We start from the raw sequence: 20,924 nt of genomic DNA on the forward strand, positions 1-20,924 counted from the left end.
ATGCCTATGGGATCTTTTCTCTCACCCATAGGAGCCATCTTTATGCACATGTGTCACAGAGCACCCTCCGTGCCGTGACACAGGGGTGTCATAGTGACCCTCAAACATAGACTCCATACCCTGGGACTGACTACTGTCTCCCAGGGCATGTAAAGTCCCCATTGACTTTACTAGTCGATTTTTATGAACTTAACCAGTACACCCCATCTTAATATGGAAGTACTGGAAGGGGTTAATAGTTATTCCCCCATGTTCATTGTCGACAGGGTACCTTAAAGGTCCCCTCTACAAAGTTTCTGGCTGGTGACAGTGGTTACTACCTTTTATATTCAACCACGAATATTTCTCTATGGGATTTTCCCATTGTTCGAGGCTACCACTTTTACTGACAGCCTCTAACATACCGCCGGTCTATTTTTTTTATTAACTTTACTCCGGTAGGTTTTATTTGCCAGAACTTTGATAAAACTTCTTTCTCGAGTCTTACTCCATTTTCCTAACCCAGGTCGGGGATCCTTTGTTCGTCCTTTTGGCGGGCTTCTGCCAAGCCATCCTCCTTTCGGCGCCACTGAGTCTGGGGTGGGTCTGTTTGGGAGGGGGAGTAGAACCCCTCGACAGAGTTGCCACTGCAACTCAGGTCGCACTATAACCTGATAGGCTGGAGGGTCTCCCGCCAAGATGACCACTCCACTGTGTGAGTGACAGCTAGGCTGTATGAATGGGTCTCTTTCTGCATAAAAGCAGGGTCCCGAGGACTGGAAGAGCAAGACGTTGCCACTGGAACTATGGAACCGAAGGGAAGAGAAGCCAGAGACATTTTCAGCATCTACACCACCGGTGAAGCCCTGCCGGATCGTCTCACCACTTTTTCTTCAACATGACGAGAGGAGATCTTCAGCGGAGGAGCCTCCTTCCCTTGAGCTGGTGGGGTCAACCAGTTCACCTATCGTATCCTCGGACCAGCCTTGGTCAACTTGACAGTGCCCCACACTTGAAGACCGGATAGCCAGGCAGCTATCGGCCCGGACCGCGATTAAAAGGAGCGTACCTTTTAAACTTTGTTTGGCAGCACCGCGGCTGGTTTCATCCCTGAGTAGAAAAAGAAGTATCTATCAGAGCACACCTAATTACTCAAAAACTAAATAACTATTTAGAGAGATTTTATTACAATTCTGGGTGCTGGGGAGGAATACACGCCCTGACACTGGAGCATGTGTTAAACATAAAACAAAAAGTTTCTAAACTTAAAGACACTCCCGTCCCCTGCACACCTTACAAGCTGAAATAAATCAGTCAAATTTCATAACATTTGCACTTTTATATATAGAAAGAATTGTCAATTTAGAACATAGGTAACAAAATATCTTCATAAAAGTACAGAAAAAAGCTATCAACTGACTTCCAATATGGCCAGCATGAAAAACAAATCAAACCAGACAAAGAAATAAGCTCCCAATTTTGAACTGCAGCTTCAAGCTCTACGCGTTTCGGGGACTATCCCCTTCTTCAGGAGCAAAAATATCTGCAAGTATAGATATATATACAATTAGAGGACATCTCACATATCATTAAAAGTTTGGACAAACTAAACACATTAAATAAAGAGAATACATTAAATAATTATGTACACATAAATCGAACCACAATTCTACATAGCATACACAAGTGGTTGTATATTCACAGTGGTACAACTGGTATGGCTCCAAATGTAAATCTCAAAATGCATTAAAACCTAAAACACTTATTTGTATGTACCTCACAGTGGGAATGTTGTCAAAGAAAATAGAGTCTCTGTCTGTGCATCTGTCTGTGCACGACGTACACATAACCAGGATCCCTGCGAATACTCCTGCCGTCCTCAACAAGTGAAATGTGATTGCCGAACTCTGGAATACCAAAGTATATCTATCAGCTCCAATTACACGTAATTAAATCACCAAACCTTAATGACTAAACAACTAGTTCAAAAAACACCTATTACTCATTGGCAACTAATCTGTGCAGCTCAACGATCACCAAAATCCACAACCTTGTGCCACCACCTCATCTTTGTGCCAACACATCAACTTAACACAGAAAGTTAAAAAGCCCAAATCCTCAAAGAAAACCCAAAATTTAAAATGTGCAACTCTTCCAACATATATTATTTACCTAAGGCAAATCAATAGCCAATCCAATCCAAATTCAGGACTTCCAGTACTCCGCATCCAATGTAAAGCATCCTGCTGATTATAGATATGTATAATGCAACTAAAAAACAAACACAAAATATACCATTTACAAACTAACACCACCTTTCCAATACAAACATAAATAAATATAAACACATCCACACAGCTTAAACTTACTTCCAGAAGCGCACCTCTTCACCTCAGATTCAACGGCTCCTCTCCAATTTACACGTAACAGATCCCAACCCACAACACACTTCCTGGCTCATTTTATACTGTTTCCTGGTAGTCACATGATAAAGTCACGTGACCCGCCGGCACTGAATACTAAAAGAATGCACAAAACTCCCTGCAACCTGCCAAATACACAGCTAATGCTAACTAAGCACACAGGTACTGAGTGAGTAAATCAAACAAAATAAAAAAGACACCAAAGATAAATGTGTGTGTAGTTAAAAAGGAGATAGACATAGAAGAAAGACTGCATTTTTGAAAAAATAAAAAAATAATAAATAAGTGCCTTAAAACTATTGCTGTCCATCAACCATACTTAACTACGCGGCAAATTCAGAGATAACCAAGTAACCTAGTTATGTACTCATTACACAAATCCAATAACTACTCTTCCATACACCTCTAATGGAACAACCAGTATGTAACACCCGGAAGACACAAATCACTCCATGTGACCTCAAACACATATGAATTTATGCATTATGAACGACTTAAACCATTCACCAACCATACCTCGACACCTACACAAAACAATTCAAAGAGAACTCTTCATTGAGCCCTCTTGGAGATAAAGTCCCCAAGAGGTCAATCCAAAACATCTCTCTCTGAGCTAATATTCTCAAAAAGTCACCTCCTCTGGGTGGTTTCTTCACCACTTCCAAAACATTAAACCTCAATTGTGCAATAGTATGTCTAGACATATTAAAATGCCTAGCAACTGAAGATTTCTCATTTTTACACCGTATTTGAGATTTATGTTCAGTCCATCTTTCACGTGCGGATCTGGCTGTCTGTCCAATATACATTAATCCACACGGGCACTTAATGCTGTAAATCACCCCTGTGGATCTACATGTGGCAAAATCTCTAAGAGTGAGAGTGAAGAGAATTTGGAAATATGCAAAATTGAATCAGACTCCTTCTTCACCTTAGGTGTAAGCAATTGCTCCCTTGCAATCGGGAGCGCTCTGTTCTGGGCCTCATTCAAAAGTTGTACTGGATACCCTCTTTCAGAGAATTTTTTAGAGAGCGACTCACATTCAACTTTAAATTCATCAGTATCCATAACAATTCTCTTAATTCGCAATATCTGACTATATGGCAGACTAGCAATCATTGGCTTTGGATGAAAACTCCAAATTCTCTCGACAAAGTTGGCATGTTAAAAGAATCATACATAAACACTGGTCGATTCTCCATCATGATCCTATACTTCTGGGATTGTTTCCATCTCCACCAATGATGGTGTATAGAAGAGGTAGGAACCTGAGAGATAGGGTTGTGAGAGCCGAAAGAGGCCCGAAGGAAATTCAGATGACATTGGTGACTAAAAAAAGGGAACATTTCCTTGTTTGTCGTGTAGTCATTGTAACAATGTGGCTAAAGGAGAATACATTCTTCACCCGCAGACGGGCAAAAAAATCACTCTTAGAGATTTTGCCACATGTAGATCCACAGGGGTGATTTACAGCATTAAGTGCCCGTGTGGATTAATGTATATTGGACAGACAGCCAGATCCGCACGTGAAAGATGGACTGAACATAAATCTCAAATACGGTGTAAAAATGAGAAATCTTCAGTTGCTAGGCATTTTAATATGTCTAGACATACTATTGCACAATTGAGGTTTAATGTTTTGGAAGTGGTGAAGAAACCACCCAGAGGAGGTGACTTTTTGAGAATATTAGCTCAGAGAGAGATGTTTTGGATTGACCTCTTGGGGACTTTATCTCCAAGAGGGCTCAATGAAGAGTTCTCTTTGAATTGTTTTGTGTAGGTGTCGAGGTATGGTTGGTGAATGGTTTAAGTCGTTCATAATGCATAAATTCATATGTGTTTGAGGTCACATGGAGTGATTTGTGTCTTCCGGGTGTTACATACTGGTTGTTCCATTAGAGGTGTATGGAAGAGTAGTTATTGGATTTGTGTAATGAGTACATAACTAGGTTACTTGGTTATCTCTGAATTTGCTGCGTAGTTCATAATGCATAAATTGATATGAGTTTGAGGTCACATTAAGGGATTTGTGTTTTCCGGGTGTTACATACTGGTTGTTCCATTAGAGGTGTATGGAATAGTAGTTATTGGGTTTGGGTAATTAGTACATAACTAGTTTACTTGGTTATTTCTGAACTTTCTGCGTAGTTAGGTATGGTTGATGGACAGCAATTGTTTTAAGGCACTTATTCATTATTTTTTCAATTTTTTCAAAAATGTAGTCTTTCTTCTATGTCTATCTTCTTTTTAAATACATACACATTTATCTTTAGTACATAACTAGTTTACTTGGTTATTTCTGAATTTGCCGCGTAGTTAAGTATGGTTGATGGACAGCAATAGTTTTAAGGCACTTATTTATTATTTTTTTATTTTTTCAAAAATGCAGTCTTTCTTCTATGTCTATCTCCTTTTTAACTACACACACATTTATCTTTGGTGTCTTTTTTATTTTGTTTGATTTACTCACTCAGTACCTGTGTGCTTAGTTAGCATTAGCTGTGTATTTGGCAGGTTGCAGGGAGTTTTGTGCATTCTTTTAGTATTCAGTGCCGGCGGGTCACGTGACTTTATCATGTGACTACCAGGAAACAGTATAAAATGAGCCAGGAAGTGTGTTGTGGGTTGGGATCTGTTACGTGTAAATTGGAGAGGAGCCGTTGAATCTGAGGTGAAGAGGTGCGCTTCTGGAAGTAAGTTTAAGCTGTGTGGATGTGTTTATATTTATTTATGTTTGTATTGGAAAGGTGGTGTTAGTTTGTAAATGGTATATTTTGTGTTTGTTTTTTAGTTGCATTATACATATCTATAATCAGCAGGATGCTTTACATTGGATGCGGAGTACTGGAAGTCCTGAATTTGGATTGGATTGGCTATTGATTTGCCTTAGGTAAATAATATATGTTGGAAGAGTTGCACATTTTAAATTTTGGGTTTTCTTTGAGGATTTGGGCTTTTTAACTTTCTGTGTTAAGTTGATGTGTTGGCACAAAGATGAGGTGGTGGCACAAGGTTGTGGATTTTGGTGATCGTTGAGCTGCACAGATTAGTTGCCAATGAGTAATAGGTGTTTTTTGAACTAGTTGTTTAGTCATTAAGGTTTGGTGATTTAATTACGTGTAATTGGAGCTGATAGATATACTTTGGTATTCCAGAGTTCGGCAATCACATTTCACTTGTTGAGGACGGCAGGAGTATTCGCAGGGATCCTGGTTATGTGTACGTCGTGCACAGACAGATGCACAGACAGAGACTCTATTTTCTTTGACAACATTCCCACTGTGAGGTACATACAAATAAGTGTTTTAGGTTTTAATGCATTTTGAGATTTACATTTGGAGCCATACCAGTTGTACCACTGTGAATATACAACCACTTGTGTATGCTATGTAGAATTGTGGTTCGATTTATGTGTACATAATTATTTAATGTATTCTCTTTATTTAATGTGTTTAGTTTGTCCAAACTTTTAATGATATGTGAGATGTCCTCTAATTGTATATATATCTATACTTGCAGATATTTTTGCTCCTGAAGAAGGGGATAGTCCCCGAAACGCGTAGAGCTTGAAGCTGCAGTTCAAAATTGGGAGCTTATTTCTTTGTCTGGTTTGATTTGTTTTTCATGCTGGCCATATTGGAAGTCAGTTGATAGCTTTTTTCTGTACTTTTATGAAGATATTTTGTTACCTATGTTCTAAATTGACAATTCTTTCTATATATAAAAGTGCAAATGTTATGAAATTTGACTGATTTATTTCAGCTTGTAAGGTGTGCAGGGGACGGGAGTGTCTTTAAGTTTAGACACTTTTTTTATTTTTTTATTTTTTTTATTTTCATCCCTGAGTAGTGCAGCGACTCGAACCTTCCTCCACGACGAGAGCCTCTCTTCCTCTGTTGGACCCCTCCACCTGCAGGAACTACCAGGAACAACCGCCACCGCAGGAGCCACTTCTCCACGTTTAAGGTACATTGTTCTGCCAGGCCGCCCTTTCTCTGTGGTAGCCCTAAAGGTGTTTTAAATCCTTTAACTACTTGTGGGGTCGGCCGCCCTCTCTCAACATTGTCTTTCGCCTTGCATCTACCTCGTCAAAAGTTTTCTACTAAAGACTTGACTGCAGCTACAAGAACATTTTTGCTCCTAAGCTCTTGGTCCTGTACCACTGACTCTGGCACAGGCCTATTGACTCTGGCTGATTTGTTAGATCTGCTCTCACTAGATTAGTTTTCAATGAGAAATATGTTTATGCACCTAAATCTTCTAAACCCCTCTTCCTTCCTACTGTTTTAACTTGTGGAGTGCCATTTTGCTCAGTTTTCATTCACTTGTCTTTTGGTTAAAGTGTTACTGTGCATTACTTGTTCACAAAACTTCAGGGAAGAGTTGCTAGGGGGTGTATGAAGATATTTCGGTTTAACTTGTACTTTCCCTCCCTTTCGGTGAATTGGTAGAGTGCCATTTGTAGTAGGTTTTCACTGTGCCGTTTTGCTCAGTTTTCACTATACCGCAAACTTGTCTACAATTGAATAGGGAGTTGTATATGCTTTTCTTTTGACTAAACCCAACTTACTTTATTAACTGTGATCTCTGTGTTGACTTAGAAGTGTTTAAATAAATATATATTCTCTTTTTAATACAAAACTTTGGTCAGTGTTTCCTTGCTCCATAGTACTATCATACCTGTTGTGTCAACCCTGAATACTGCTCATGTCCCTCTTGAGATAAGTCTTACTGCTCAGCCACAGCTACCAACTAAATCTTTGTGGTACAGACTGATACTAAAGGCGATTTATTGCTCTCACTTGTAGTCCTAATCTGGGGTAGTGCTCCCTAAGGGAACTGCCCTGGATTCTGCCTAACAATGCCCATCTGCAGTGGTGTCAAGGTGACTGGCCCCCTGCAGGTCCTCTGCCAGGCCCAGCACGTCCTCACCTGACCCACTGAATGTTTCCACAACATCCCTTACCTCCCTAGAACCCATAGGCTCCAGCCCAATGGGGACCCGATTGTCCTCCTCATCATAGATGTCCTACATCTTTGACATGAAAGGCATCATTATGGAGTGGAACGTACTCCTGCGGAGCCGTGGTGGCCACAGCAATGGTGGCAACGAAGAGGACGCCGTCTCAGAGGTTGTCACTTCCGAAGGTGGGGTCTACTGGTGCAAACAAACCTCGGTCTCTGGTCCGGGGCTGAGAACTTAGGCGTGTGGGAGTGGTCCCTTGCAGTCGTATCAGACGTGGTGGGACCGTGTGGTGCCATATCCGAAGCTGACGTCACCTGTGCCACAGGCACCGAGGCCGCAGCCGCTGGCGTCTTTGTGAAGATGTCCAACATCTTCAGGCGGAAGTTCTCCCATTCCTCAGGCGTGGAGCATTGGGTTAGAAAAGGTACCTGTGCCGTACACTCAGAGGACTTCCTGGAGCAGTGCCTCTTCTTCTCCGAAGAGGAAGACTAATGTCGTTGTGAGGACTCACTCGGAGAGCGGGACCTTTTCTGATGCTGCTTCTTGTTTTCCTTAGGAGCCTTACCGTTTGCCTTGTGGACTAATGAGAAGATCTTCGTTGCCCTTTCCCAGAGGGCCTTCGGGTGCATGGACTGGCATGACCTGCAAGCTTTGGTGTCATGTACTCGCCCAAGCGGTACAGACAAATCTGGTGCGGATCCGAGACAGACATTTACTGGCCTGATTCTGCACACAGCTTGAAGCCTGAGGCCTTTGACGGAGAAGGCATGGCATCATTGAGAAAAGAAAATAGAATCTCAACAAGCGTGTTCCAAAGTAGTGAACCGAGTGCATGGAAAAAAGGAACGGGCGCAGAGCGCATAGAGGAGTTGGGCGGAGCTGAGCTGTGCTCCCTGGTGGTGGAAAAGTTTCAGAATAACGGCTGCGCTGGGTTTAGGCTAATCATGGATGAGGAATCCGTGGGAGGAAAGAATCCTTTCAAATGGGGAGCGCTTGTAATAAATAAAGCAGCCTCGGGAAAACTAAGTTACAAATCTTATTAGTATAATGACAACCTGTAATCGGAAGAAGGACCAAACTTCTTTTTGAGCTTCAAACCTATGTCACATGTTGTGATGGTAGAGATTGAAGGTGGAGAAAATTTCAGAGATTAGCATTTTCTGGAACCTCGCAGTGCACTGAAAATGTTGCACTAGTCACTGCAAGGCTTGTATACTTCAATCGAGAAGTAGCTGTGTTATGGCACTATGCTCATACACCACCTCTCTTTTGGCTCTACATTGACATCACCTTCTCTATGTTGGAAAAACAGGAACTCGGACCAATATAATCCTGAATCTGTTTCGATTCATGAGTTTGGGACCTGGATGTGAAGGTAACAATCAATTGGGATGTATTCAGCACAGAGTACACCTAGTTTTTCATGCCGCCAATTTATCCAGCAGGCTACTACATGCACATTAGTGTAGCATAATACATTTTCTTGGTTTCAACCTTCACATTCAGCTGCAGATTTCCTTAACTACTATGCTGAGTTGGGTAATGTTTCATAATTATCTCCTGCTGCACCAACAAGCCTCTCATTTTCTTCAATTCTCTTCAATGTGCTTTGCTTGATGGTCCAAATGGGTACAGAAGCCTCATCTGCTCGATCAAGACTTTATTTGAGACTTTGCTCTGATTCAAAGTCTTAATTTCTAGGAGAATTACCTGTTACACAGCTTGTTTCTCCAAGGAGTGGTGTTTAGTAATCTTTTTGCCTCCTGCTTGTCAATGGATGCTCGTGTCATGCTTCCGTTCAGGGAGCTCATTCAGGCCTTGCCATAATGGAAGAAAAACAAAGATATTCCCAGTCTCACTGCGCCAAGAAATTATAATTAGTTGTTTGTGCAAAGAAAAGCCTTTATTGTTTGTGCGAAGAGAAGCCTGACACGTGTTTCAAGCTCTGTACAGCTTTTCATCAGAGGCTTAGGTTGCAGCAATAAGCTCAAAGACCGCTTGTTTCAGTCTACTCGTGTTACCAGGTGCAATGGTAACACGAGTAGACTGAAACAAGCGGTCATTGAGCTTTCCGCAACTGCGAGGCATTTTGAGAACTGTATCTGGCATTGTCCTACTCTAAATGTGGAGTTCTTATTGCTGCAACCTAAGCCTCTGATGAAAAGCTGTACACAGCTTGAAACACGCGTCAGGCTTCTCTTCGCACAAACAATAAAGGCTTTTCTTTGCACAAACAACTAATTATAATTTCTTGGCACAGTGAGACTGGGAACATCTTTGTTTTTCTTCAACTATTCCTGTGCATGTGTATTGGCAGTACACCCACACCGCCCAGATACCCGCAGCCTTGATGTTTATTTTCTTAATCACTGTATAAGCGCTGTGGACTCGTGACTTTTTCTGCCATAACTTTGTTCTTGCCATAATGGCCCTGTGCTGGCGCGTTTCCGGTTATGACCATCCCGTGTACCATACAGCCCATCCCCATCGTCACCCAACTTCTCACCTATGCACTGGTTCGTCAAAAAGTTCACTAACAAATATCTAAAACGTTAGTGCTCTAGTTCAGTTCTCTTTTTAGCCAGATTTAAACCATGGGTGGGGAATATTTCATTACAAACAAGAGAATTGGATTATAGAGATATTCAAAGAGTATTCACAGTTTTCTTTGTAGTCACAACACATCCTGTTTTTAATCTACAAAACAATTCACTGCATTATAAGAGTTTGTTACTGCATATGAACATATTTAAACCAATAAATTAAATGCAGACAGCTGAAACGTCCCTCCTACCTCTGAATCAGTTAGAGTCATTTCTCTAAAGACGTAGGCTGGATTGCCTTCTTCTGCTTGGCAAGTAATTTGGTAATTTCCAAACGAAGAACTTCTTGAAGGCTCTGGCCAGTACTGGTGGCACTTAACCTGGGTTTTCAAAAAGGATTGTTATTGAAGAGGCAACAAAATTACCTTTTTATTTTTTGTAACACACAAATCTTCCTTAACACGATGTAACAAATTTGTACCATACCCAAAATTACCTTTAATGGGAAACCTCTTTGCCATTACAAAGTGGACAAATATGCAATTTGTCAAGTCATTCACTGTTTGCCTAATAAATAGCAAATGTTTTTGTAAAATTGATCTATTAATCAATTTTTCTGAGACCAGTGTCTAAGCAAAGAACCTACCATGACATCAGTTTCTTCAAACACATGTTACTATCCTGAGACATGGATGGTATCCAGCAAACCTAAAATCAGAGTTAGTCAAATTCCTAACAAAAGAAGTTGTTTTAACAGAGACAAATATTTTAGGCCCATTGAAAGAACCAACTACATACAGAGGACTTTTTTTATTATAAGAATATACCTCCCACAGAATCCTTGTGTAGTGAAATCCCCCTGGAACAGAATTTAACAACCTAATCTACAAACAACTACATGGGGTGTTAAGGAATTCCAGACCAACTTCCTCAGACATTGGCAATAATGGTATCAAAAATGTATTCAGGTATGCATCAACGGCATGTCTCATGCCCCCTCAATTCCACTGAATTCTTCCTGGGTTATTCAGTTTCTAGCCAATTGTAAACCGTCTGCTTTATTCTGGGTAGCACTGCAGTGAGAGTAGTACTCCTTTTACTTACAAACTATTGACACTGGATAGTTCCATGCATGAACTGTACAAGCTAGTGCAGCATGTGCATTGCACTGCACATTGCACTTGCAGTGTCGTTTTATTCTTTGCTATTTGCAGGGATCAGGAGTACATGGTAGACCCCCATTTGCAAAATGTAAAATGCAGATCGAGCAATTTAGATGGCCTTTGCGGTGATTTGGTCAATAAACCTGCTCAAATTATCCTATGTTTGCTTTTTTGTTCTGAAGCATGTGGAGAGTAGCCTGTTGTATTCTCAATATTTCAGGGGGTTGAGTAGGGATTAATATTTCACTGGCAATACAAAATTGCCTGAACCCCAAAATCAGCAAACAAAGGGAGCAAACAATATTTACTTGTGACAATGTGCTCACTGACACTGGGGATCAAAGATCTTGGCACCAGATTCACTTCCACTTAGGTTTTCACAACACCTTCCTTGCTTGAAATGTTTCCCATCTTTCAGGTCATTACAGTAAGTAATTTCTCCTTCAATGATTGCTTTTCTCCTGCAGATTCCTCATCTGATAGACTCCCCAAGCAGTTAGGACACGGAGGAGGGCAGAAAGTGCTATACAAGCAGATTTTGCAAAACTGCTCTACCAAATGGTGCATCGGCCCTGCATGCAACATCAAGAGACTAATGCTTGGTAAATGTGTACAAGGATGACCATGTGGCCGCATGACATATGTCCTTAACAGGAACTCCTCTCTGGAGGGCTGTAGAAGCTGAAACCCCTCTCATTGAGTGTGCCCTGATGCTGGGAGGACGTTTCCTGCCCGCCGACTGATAGGGCCTGCTTTGTCACAGCCAACCCCTTAAGGGACAAAGAATGGACCACGAATAACTGATTGGTCTTCCGAAACTCAGATGTTCGAGCGACATAAAAGCTTAAGGCTCGCTTGGGATCAAGACTGTGGAACCGCTCTTCCTCTTTCGAGGTATGTGGAGGAGGGTAAAAGACAGGCAGATTAATGGAGTGAGAAAGGTGGAACTCGGAAAACGTTTTAGGCCTCACTTTAAGAGAAACTTTCTCCTTAAAAAAATGTAGGCACAGAGGTTTGCAGCACAATGCCTGCAACTCACTAACCATCCGGCCGTAAGTGATTGCAACAAAGACGGCTGTTTTAAACGACAGCAGCCTTAAGGACCCTGAATGCATGGGCTCGAACGGAGCTGCCATCAAGTATGTCAAGACCAGATTAAGGTCCCAAACAGGGACAACAAAAGGGATTGGCGGGAATTAACTGAAAAGGCCTTTCAGGAATTAGGCCATGACTGGGTGAAGAAAGAACCCTGATCCGGGGACCTTTTGAACACTGACAAGGGCGCCAAATATCCCTCGACTGTGGTAACCTGAAGGTCCACTGTGGCCAGTGACAGAAGAAACTCCATCACTGTAGTGGTGGGGCAAGAGATGGGGGTCAATCTCATGCCGACTGCACAACGCCTCAAATCTTCTCCACCTGCACGCGTACAGAGATCTTGGAGACTAACACCTCAAGAACCTCATCAGATAAGTACCAATCATCATATCTCATCCTCTCGAGAGCCACGCATGTAGGTTGAGGGAATCTGGGGTTGGGTGAAACACCCGACCTTCCGACTGGGTTGGGAGATCCAGACACTGAGGCAACCAGTGAGGTGGACAGATGGACAGATCCAAGAGATTGGAATACCACGTTCTCCTCACCCAATCCGGGGCGATTAAGATAATGGTTGTTCGAAATCTATTCAACCTACTGAGAATCCAAGGAATTACTGGAATCAGGGGGAAAGTGTAGTGGAGAGGGAAGGTCGAGTCCACCAGAAATGCATCCCCCACTGTGCCCCTTGGAAGACGACGAAGAATGGCTTCTTGAATGGGACCACGTCTTCATTTTTCGGCGATGCTTTTCTTTCCCCTTTTCGGGGATGGGGTCCTCCATCTTGGCCTCGAAGACCGGACGAGTGACAGTGGCGGCAAATTAGAGGACGACCAGTTCAAAGCAAGTTTCGTGGCTCTCTCATGTAGGGATTTGAACTGCATTTTCAAACACGAGGCACAGGCCTCCGTGTCGTGACTCGCACCCAAGCACCACAGACAAATGTGAGGGTCGGTCATCGACATTTTGGACTGGCAGTCAGTGCATCTTTTGAAGCCCAAAATCCAGTGAGTAGGCACACGGTCGAGGTTTTGAAGAAAATAGACACTTTTTGTCAAGAAACGTTGAGTGAAAACTCAAAGTAAAGTTCCTGATGCAGCGTGCAAGCGCGCGGAAAAAAGGAACTAAAGCATGGGGCATAGTGACGTGGTATTTATACACTGCCTGACATTACGTCTGGAGCCGACGATCGAGCACTAAACAAGACGGATCGACAACAGAGTGGAGGTCCACTACGCACCCAGTCAAAAAAAATTCCCAAGCAGCAGAGCTGGATGAGGATATCTATCAGATGAGTAATCTGCGGGAGAAAAGCAATCCATTGAAATTCCTTATCGTAATGTTCTTTCTATGGATTCCTCTCCCGCAGATTCCTCATCAGATAGATATCTCACCCAGTGTCGGCTGCTCGGAAAACATTTCAACAGGGGGACGTAGTGCACCTCGACTCGGCTGTCGATCAGTCTTGACTTAATTCACCGGTCGCCGTACAGATACTGCATCACAACGCCCCGTACCTCTTCCCACCCCTTAGCACCCAAGCTCAGCCACTGCGTAGGAAGACCAAAGAGACTGTCAACAGCCAAACTGATACCAAAAGAAAAAAGGGAACACAACTGGATGAGTAACAGGACTGTTAGAAGGTGTAGTGAATCACACATCAGAATGGCAAAAAGCCGAATTAGAAACATCTGCAATTCCCACAATAAGCAGACAGTCAACATGCAATACAGGCACTTGTTTAGCAGGGCTGGATGGGAGGGTGATGACAAATCTGTGGGAGGACAATCCATATAAAGAACATTACGGTAAGTAATTTCTCCTTCAACCCCTGCCTTCTCCAGGAGTTTGCCAAGGAAAGGGGCAATAGAGATGGGGCAGTAGTTTGCCGGAATAGAGGGGTTAGCAGAAGGTTTCTTAAGCAGAGTGTGCACAAGGGAATGCTTAAGAGAGGTTGGGAAAACTCCAATGACAAAAGAGAGATTGCAGAGATCAGCCAAGTCTGGAGCGAGAGAGTCAAGGATGTCCTTAATGGTTTTGGAGGGGCATGGGTCCACCGGCCTTCATAGACCGGACTTGTCTGGCGACCTCATCAGGTGTGATGGGAGTGAGGGAAGAGAGGAAAAGTGGTGGAGGAGCCAAGGGAGGCTCCAGAGGTGTTGGTGTATGATGTGGTGTGGGAGTGAGAGAGGAGAGGATGTCTTGGGTTTTTGTGGTGAATTGTGCAGCCAGGGCAGAGCAAAGGTCCTGGGTGGGTGCGATAGAAGAAGCGGCTGCTGCAGGATTGGTCAGTTCCTTACAGACTTTGAAATATTCGGCCGTGTTGTTTGATGCTGCTGAGATGCAGGCTTGAATAATAATTCTTTTCTTGGTGTGGATGCAGAGTCGATATTGCCTTTGAAGGTGGCGGAAGGCCAGTTTGTCAGAGGATCCTCCAGACAAATTCCATTTCTGCTCAGCTGCCATACACTTGCGTTTAAGGACAGCCAGGTCAGAGTCGGTAGTCTCCCCACCACCCCCTCCGAGGGTGGAAAGAGAGCCAGAGGGATAGTGGAGGTCGGCGGAGGAGCCAAGGTCGACAAGGGAGCCGGGGCAGTGAGGCAAGGGCGTCTGCAGAGGAGGAGGAAGGCACAGCAGGCAAGGGAGCCTGTGCAGAGGAGGAGGAAGGCACAGTAGGCAAGGGAGCTTGTGCAGAGGAGGAGGAAGGCACAGTAGGCAAGGGAGGCTGTGCAGAGGAGGAAGGCACAGCAGGAAAGGGAGCCTGTACAGAGGATGAGGAAGGCACAGCAAGCAAGGTAGCCAGTCCAGTGTGAGTGGTAAGGTTTGAGAGGTGAGGTAGGAGCCTGTCAAAGAAAGGAAGGTTGGGTTGAGGACCCTGAACCATGATGGTTCCATTCCGATAGACATTAATGATGACCCTGAATAAAGATGTTCTTGCCACACAGAAACTAACGGCCCTCTTGGGGGTCCAACCTGTGGAACCGCTCCTCTTCATTAGAAGGGTGAGGAGGAGGGTAGAAAACAGTTAAGTCAATGGCCTAGGAGATGATGTCCGACATGACCTTGGGCAGAAACCCAGGTTGCACTTTCAAGGACACCATCTCCTTAAAGAAACCGAGAAAGAGAGGCCTGCATGACAAGGCCTGCAGCTCACTGACCCTTCTGGCTGATGTGATTGCTACCAAGAAGACCGTTTTTAGCGCCAGCATTCTTAGAGAACAGGAGTGCATAGGCTCAAATGGAGCCGCCATAAGAAAAGTTAAGACAAAATTAAGGTTCCAATTTGGGACAACGAAAGGGATGGGCCGGAAAGTTATTCACAAGACCTTTCAGGAATTGGGCCATAACCGGGATCGTGAAGAAAGAACCTTGATCCGGGCACCTTTTGAAAACAGACATGTCTGCCAAATAACCTTTGGCTGTACCTCAAGGCCTGAAGAGGGCAGTGGCAGAAGGAACTCCATCACTGAAGTGGTGGGGCAAGCAATCAGATCGATCCCACTTTCCCTGCACAACGCTTCAAACCTTCTCTATCTGCACGCTGTGAAAAACCTGAAGGTGTTTCACGACTCAGTCCCCGGGGATCTTATTCAGGTGGCAAAGGAAGGGGCATCGCTATTGGATCCCAACCCTGGGGGTGGACAAGTGAGGGAGGATCACCTGGGTAGGGGATCCTCAGGGAGTGGGGAGCAGATACCGGAAGGTGAGACATGGTATCCCCCATTTCCTGATAGTTATTTACCTCATATTCCATCTACCTTTATGGGATACTACAACTCCCATAACTCGCCTCTTTTCATAATCAGCCCATCTACTGAGACAAGGAAGAGGAAGACTGAGACTAGGAAGATTACCACTAGTAACATGTACTGGCCTTTGGCCATGTCCCACTAATCAGGCCAGGCAAGATCAGGCACTCAGTCACAATCTCACACACCAGCACGGAAAGACCCAGATAGGAAGGCAGGGCCCAAGAAGGAAGGCAGCTGGATGGCGAGACAGAGGAGCAGCTTAGAGAGAGCTGCAGAGAACCAAGCCAGGGAGAATGGTATGCAGAGACGCTGAAAGGCTGCGAGTTGAGGGAGGAGAAAGCGTGTCGAGGGAGCCGTGTCTCCAAGAAGCCATGAGATTTCGGAGAAGGCAGCCGAGGGGCCGACTAGTCCCTTTCCTCCATGCACCAGCAAGTTGCTCGTTTCCTCCCCTGGGCCGCAAAGCTGCCCGGGAGTGTGAGGGGCAGGACCCTGACCATGACAAGTTGAAAACTTGTTGAAGAATGAAGACATTGAAGTGAAAACTTGAAAGTATTTAGCCGGCGAGGGAGCCGATGAGAAACAAAGTGAGTAGGCACATTATTGAACGCTTCGTGAAAGATAAAAGAACAGTGAATAATGAAAGTGAAATGTGTTGAAAGCCATTGAAGGGAAAGGCACAAGGGAAAGAGCATGCAGAGATCCCGAAAGGCTTATGTAAAATGGAATGGATATTTATGTGAAACGAGGAACAGAGTGGCCGAGGGCACATTCTACTAACCCAATTGCAAGAGGCACAGAGATTAAGAAAGCAACCATTTTGTCAGAGTGTTCAAGCATAGGGGTGAGAATACTGTGCGGTTGCGAAGGTCTCCGGCAAGGTGATACTGCTGTCGGAATGGTCCCACATGGCGGTGATAATACTATACGGTTGCAAAGGTCTCGGACAGGTGAACATTGTTCAAGAGAAGTACAAAGGTTTGGGAAGGGAGTTTTCCCCGAGCTCCGAGACGCGGAGCTGTTTAGTTGGAAAGTGTTTCAGCCATGTTCAAGTGTTTAAAGACAGGCAAGGGTAGCCTGTGAAACTCTGAGAAGCAGAGCCGTTTAAAGCCGGGTGAGGGAAGCCCGAAAGAATCCCTTGAAGATACTGTGATGCATATTGAAATGACAATGAAATAGGCGAGGGAAGCCTAACAGATTTATGAGAGATCTTTGAACTGTGCATACTACCCACCTTGAAGGAACTTTGTAAAAACCCCATTAAACTGATCTTGGGGAAGGGTGTGGTGAGCCATATTCCTTGCCATTCCAACATTCTTTTAATACACTCTTTATTTTCATCCATTTTCCCACACTTAGTTATTGTGAAACGGGAGGGCAAGTATAGGTTTTTGACACACACTTTTTCCTTTGTTCGACTGACTGAGTTGGACCATTTTATTTTACTTTGATGGTAGAGACTACTTCCATTATAAAATTAGGGCCAGTTAGGAAGTCTCCAACCCAATAAAAATTAATAATGGTGTTGAAACATGCTTTTGCATCTGTGTCCTTACTTGCGATACCATGCCTGCCTCACAACGCATACAACGATCTTGTAGATGGTCTGCGTGCAGCCAACAGCACCTCAAGTACCTCTTCCAAGAGGTCCCAGTGGTCATACATCATCCTCTCAAGAGCCACGCATTTAGGTTGAGGGACTCTAGGTCCGGGCGGAGCACCCAACTTTCTGACTGGGATAGGAGGTCCAGCCGCCGAGGCAACCAGAGAGAAGTCCAGAAGTTCTGGGTACCATGTTCTCCTCGTCCAGTCTGGGGCGATCAAGATCATTTGAAACCTCCTCAACCTCCTGAGAACCCACAGGATGATGGGAATCGGGGGAAGACCCACTCCACCAGGAAATCCTCCCCAAGTGCGCCTTTCACCAGGAATTCCATTGAACAGAAATGTTTGCACTTCCTGTTGGACCATGTTGCTAACAGATCCACTGATGTGGTACCCCACAGAGCGAAAAAATCTCGAGAACTTCCTGACACCTCCCACTCGTGTGAGACCGTGCTCTGCCTGCTCAGAGCATCCGCCAGTCTTTCTCCACCCCGCCAGATGGACTGCTGCGACAGAGATCTGGTTCTGAAGCAACCAGGAAAGCTGCATCACATGCTCGCATAGGGGCAGCGAGCTGACACCCCCCTGCTTGTTCAGGTAATGCATGGCCACTGTGTTGTCCATCATGATCAAGATGTGTTTCCCTATGTGAGAGGGTGCAAAAGCTTTCAGCCTGTTGATGTGCCAGCAGCTCTCCATAGCTGACCAAAGGCCACTCACCTGCTGACGTCGCAGTGAGCGCCCCAACCATTCAATGACGCATCCGTGACCACTCTGACCTGAGGCCAGAAGGGCTCCCCTACCATCATGTTGTCCCTGCTGGCTCACCAAGAACGATAGTTGGCCACCAACATCAATACCCTGAGAAAACCCTTCACACAGCCCAAGTACTGTGACCACGGACTCCGTAGCAGCCACTGCAGAGAACGCACTCTCAGTCTGGCCTCTGGCACCAGAAAGATGCAGGATGCCATGAGGCCCAGAAGGCGGAATGAAGGTGACAGCTGGCAAACTGGATTGGCTCTAAAACAGCCCTATAGATGTAGATGGGCTGCCACTGGTGCCAGGCATTTCGTGAACATTCTGCGGGCCGACTTCAAGACAAAAGGTAGAGCCTTGAACTGGTAGTGCTGTCCCTGCACCACCAAATGTAGAAACTTCTGGTGTTTTTTGTGAATGGGGACGTGGAAGTAGGCGCCCTCCAGGTCCAATGATGTCAAGAAGCCTCCTTTTTCCAGTTGGCCGAGCACGTGTTGCAGCGTGACCATCCTTAACTTTTGGGACTTTAGGTATTTGTTCAGATGTCGTAGGTCTAGGATGGTCCTCCAGCCCTCTGTCTTTTCTGACCAGAAAGCATCTGGAATAGACTAAGGAGCCCCAGAGCTGTTGGGGAACTAGCTCTATCGCCCCTTTTCGCAGCATGGCCCGTACCTCTTCCAGCTGAGGGATGTGCTGCTCCTTACGGGTAACCGGAGGGATCCGCAGACACCCGTGTTGAAACTCCAGGGTGTGTGCTTGGGCAACAGCGTCCAGTACTCATCTGTCAGTGCTGATCTTTCTCCACTCGCTAACTTCGTCAGCCAGCCTCCCAGCGGGGTGTACGAGTGGGGGCCCAACGTCCCGGTCAGTTGAGGCTTGCTTTGGCGCAGACATCCTGCCCTGCGGGCAACGGCGATGCTGTCCTCCGCTACTGCAGGCCTGGGAACGTCCTCTGTAGGCTTCCTGCATTGTGGATCTGGAAGGCTATCGGTACGAAGTGGAGAAACCTTTGGAAGACCTGCTCGACTTTCCCCTGGAGGAGCGAAAAGAAGAGCGGTAATGCTGGAGAGTGCCCAGGGAACGGGCCGTCTCCGTATCTGCTTTGATGGCTTGGAGGGACTAGTCGACAACTTCCCCAAACAGATTCTCTCAGTCGAAGGGCATGTCCCGCACCTTTGCCTGGACCTCCTGACGGAAATTCATGGCATTCAACCACCCTTGGCGATGAAGGCAGACACTGTTCCCCATTTGTAGGAACCCCGTGTTGGCAACATCCAATGCCACTGTGATGGTGTGGATCAGATGCCACTTTAACTTCCTGGAAGAGAGCAATTGCCTCCATCTTCTTATCGTCGGGGAGAAACACCAGAATCGGCCCCAGCTTGCACCACAACTCCCTGTCGTACCTGGCCAGGATCGCTAGTGCGTTGGCCGCCTTGATAGTGGACACCGCAGTGTAAATCACCTTCTTTCCCATGGCGTCCATCCTTTTCCCCTCGCTGTCCGGAGGGAGCGAGGACGGGTTGGCCGACCTTTTTCTCGCGGTCACCAATACCACTGAGTCTGGCGATGGCTGCGACCTCAGGCACTTGGGTGCAAAGTCCAACTCCCTATATTTCTTCTCCATCCTATCCGTTTGGGCTGGAGCCATGCAAGGGTTCTTAATGAGGTCCAGGCCCTCATCCCAAACATTGTCAAGAAGGGGCATCGCCATGATAGTCTTTGTCTTGGCCTTGCGCCTCTGGTACAAGAAGCCCTCCTTATTGGTTTCCTCGGGCACCAGCTGGAATAGCTGGGAGGCTGTGGTTATCATGGAGTGGAACGATCACTTCATCCGGTGAGGGCACCTTATGTGGAGCATCCAAATGTGGAGATTCACCATCCGCTGCGACTATATCCTCATCATCCGTCGTCGTGGCTGTATCCATCCCTGAACCTGTATCTGGGTCTGCTTGGGGAGAAGGTACCCGACGTGGAGGGGAAAATTGAAATGGGGTGTCGGATGACGCTTCCTCTTCTTCCCTGGAGGTTTATCAGGGACCTGGGGGACCACAGGTACCGGAGCCGGAAGAACCCTCATCTGGATTTCTGACACCAAGGTGTGTAAAGTCGACAGAATATCCAAGGAAATGCCCCTCGGCTGAGAAGGCAGATCAGGAAAACTAGGTCTTTTGTCGCCGCCGTCCTCTTCAACGTCCTCATGGACTGTATATGTAGGGACTCCTGGTCTTTATCGTCCGTGGATGAGACCTCCATGGTTTGGGTGACGGCCTGGGAGGGCTGTTTCAGGGCCTCCTCTCCCCCACTCTACCCCTCCTCCCCCCGAGGGTCTTGAACCGCATCCTGAGCCAGTTTTACCCCTTCTGGCATGCCTGCAGACTTCGCCAAAGTCAGTGCGGTGGTGTTGCGCCTTGGGTGTGGGGACACTGAGCTGTGGAAGCTACCCTCCCAGGATCAGCGCACTTAGCTGTCGTGGCAGTAGCAGTCGTTGATGGAGTCACCCATGAGGTCTTAGTTTGTGCCGGTCGAGCCTGCTTAGGCTGTTTGGCCTTCTTCTCCTCCGTCCGCGGCTTCTCGGATTTCTCACGTAGCTTAGCCTGGGTAGATGACTTTCTCTTCAAAGAGGAGCTCGATTGTA

The 20,924-nt window shown here is 45.5% G+C and overlaps 1 protein-coding gene across 2 annotated transcripts in view; it reads right to left on the minus strand.

Moving 5' to 3' along the window:
* The window catches only part of PTPN4 (protein tyrosine phosphatase non-receptor type 4), a 2,055,941-nt gene that overhangs the window by 199,447 nt on the left and 1,835,570 nt on the right, over window positions 1–20,924 (minus strand). For both annotated transcript variants that reach the window (XM_069616750.1, XM_069616749.1), the window contains one exon: window positions 10,164–10,292. In XM_069616750.1, coding sequence (XP_069472851.1) covers window positions 10,164–10,292 — 129 coding nt within the window. The remainder of the gene's footprint in view (window positions 1–10,163; window positions 10,293–20,924) is intronic.

Source organism: Ambystoma mexicanum, chromosome 9, assembly GCF_040938575.1.
Source record: "Ambystoma mexicanum isolate Mex_15411 chromosome 9, UKY_AmexF1_1, whole genome shotgun sequence".
Taxonomy (NCBI): domain Eukaryota; kingdom Metazoa; phylum Chordata; class Amphibia; order Caudata; family Ambystomatidae; genus Ambystoma; species Ambystoma mexicanum.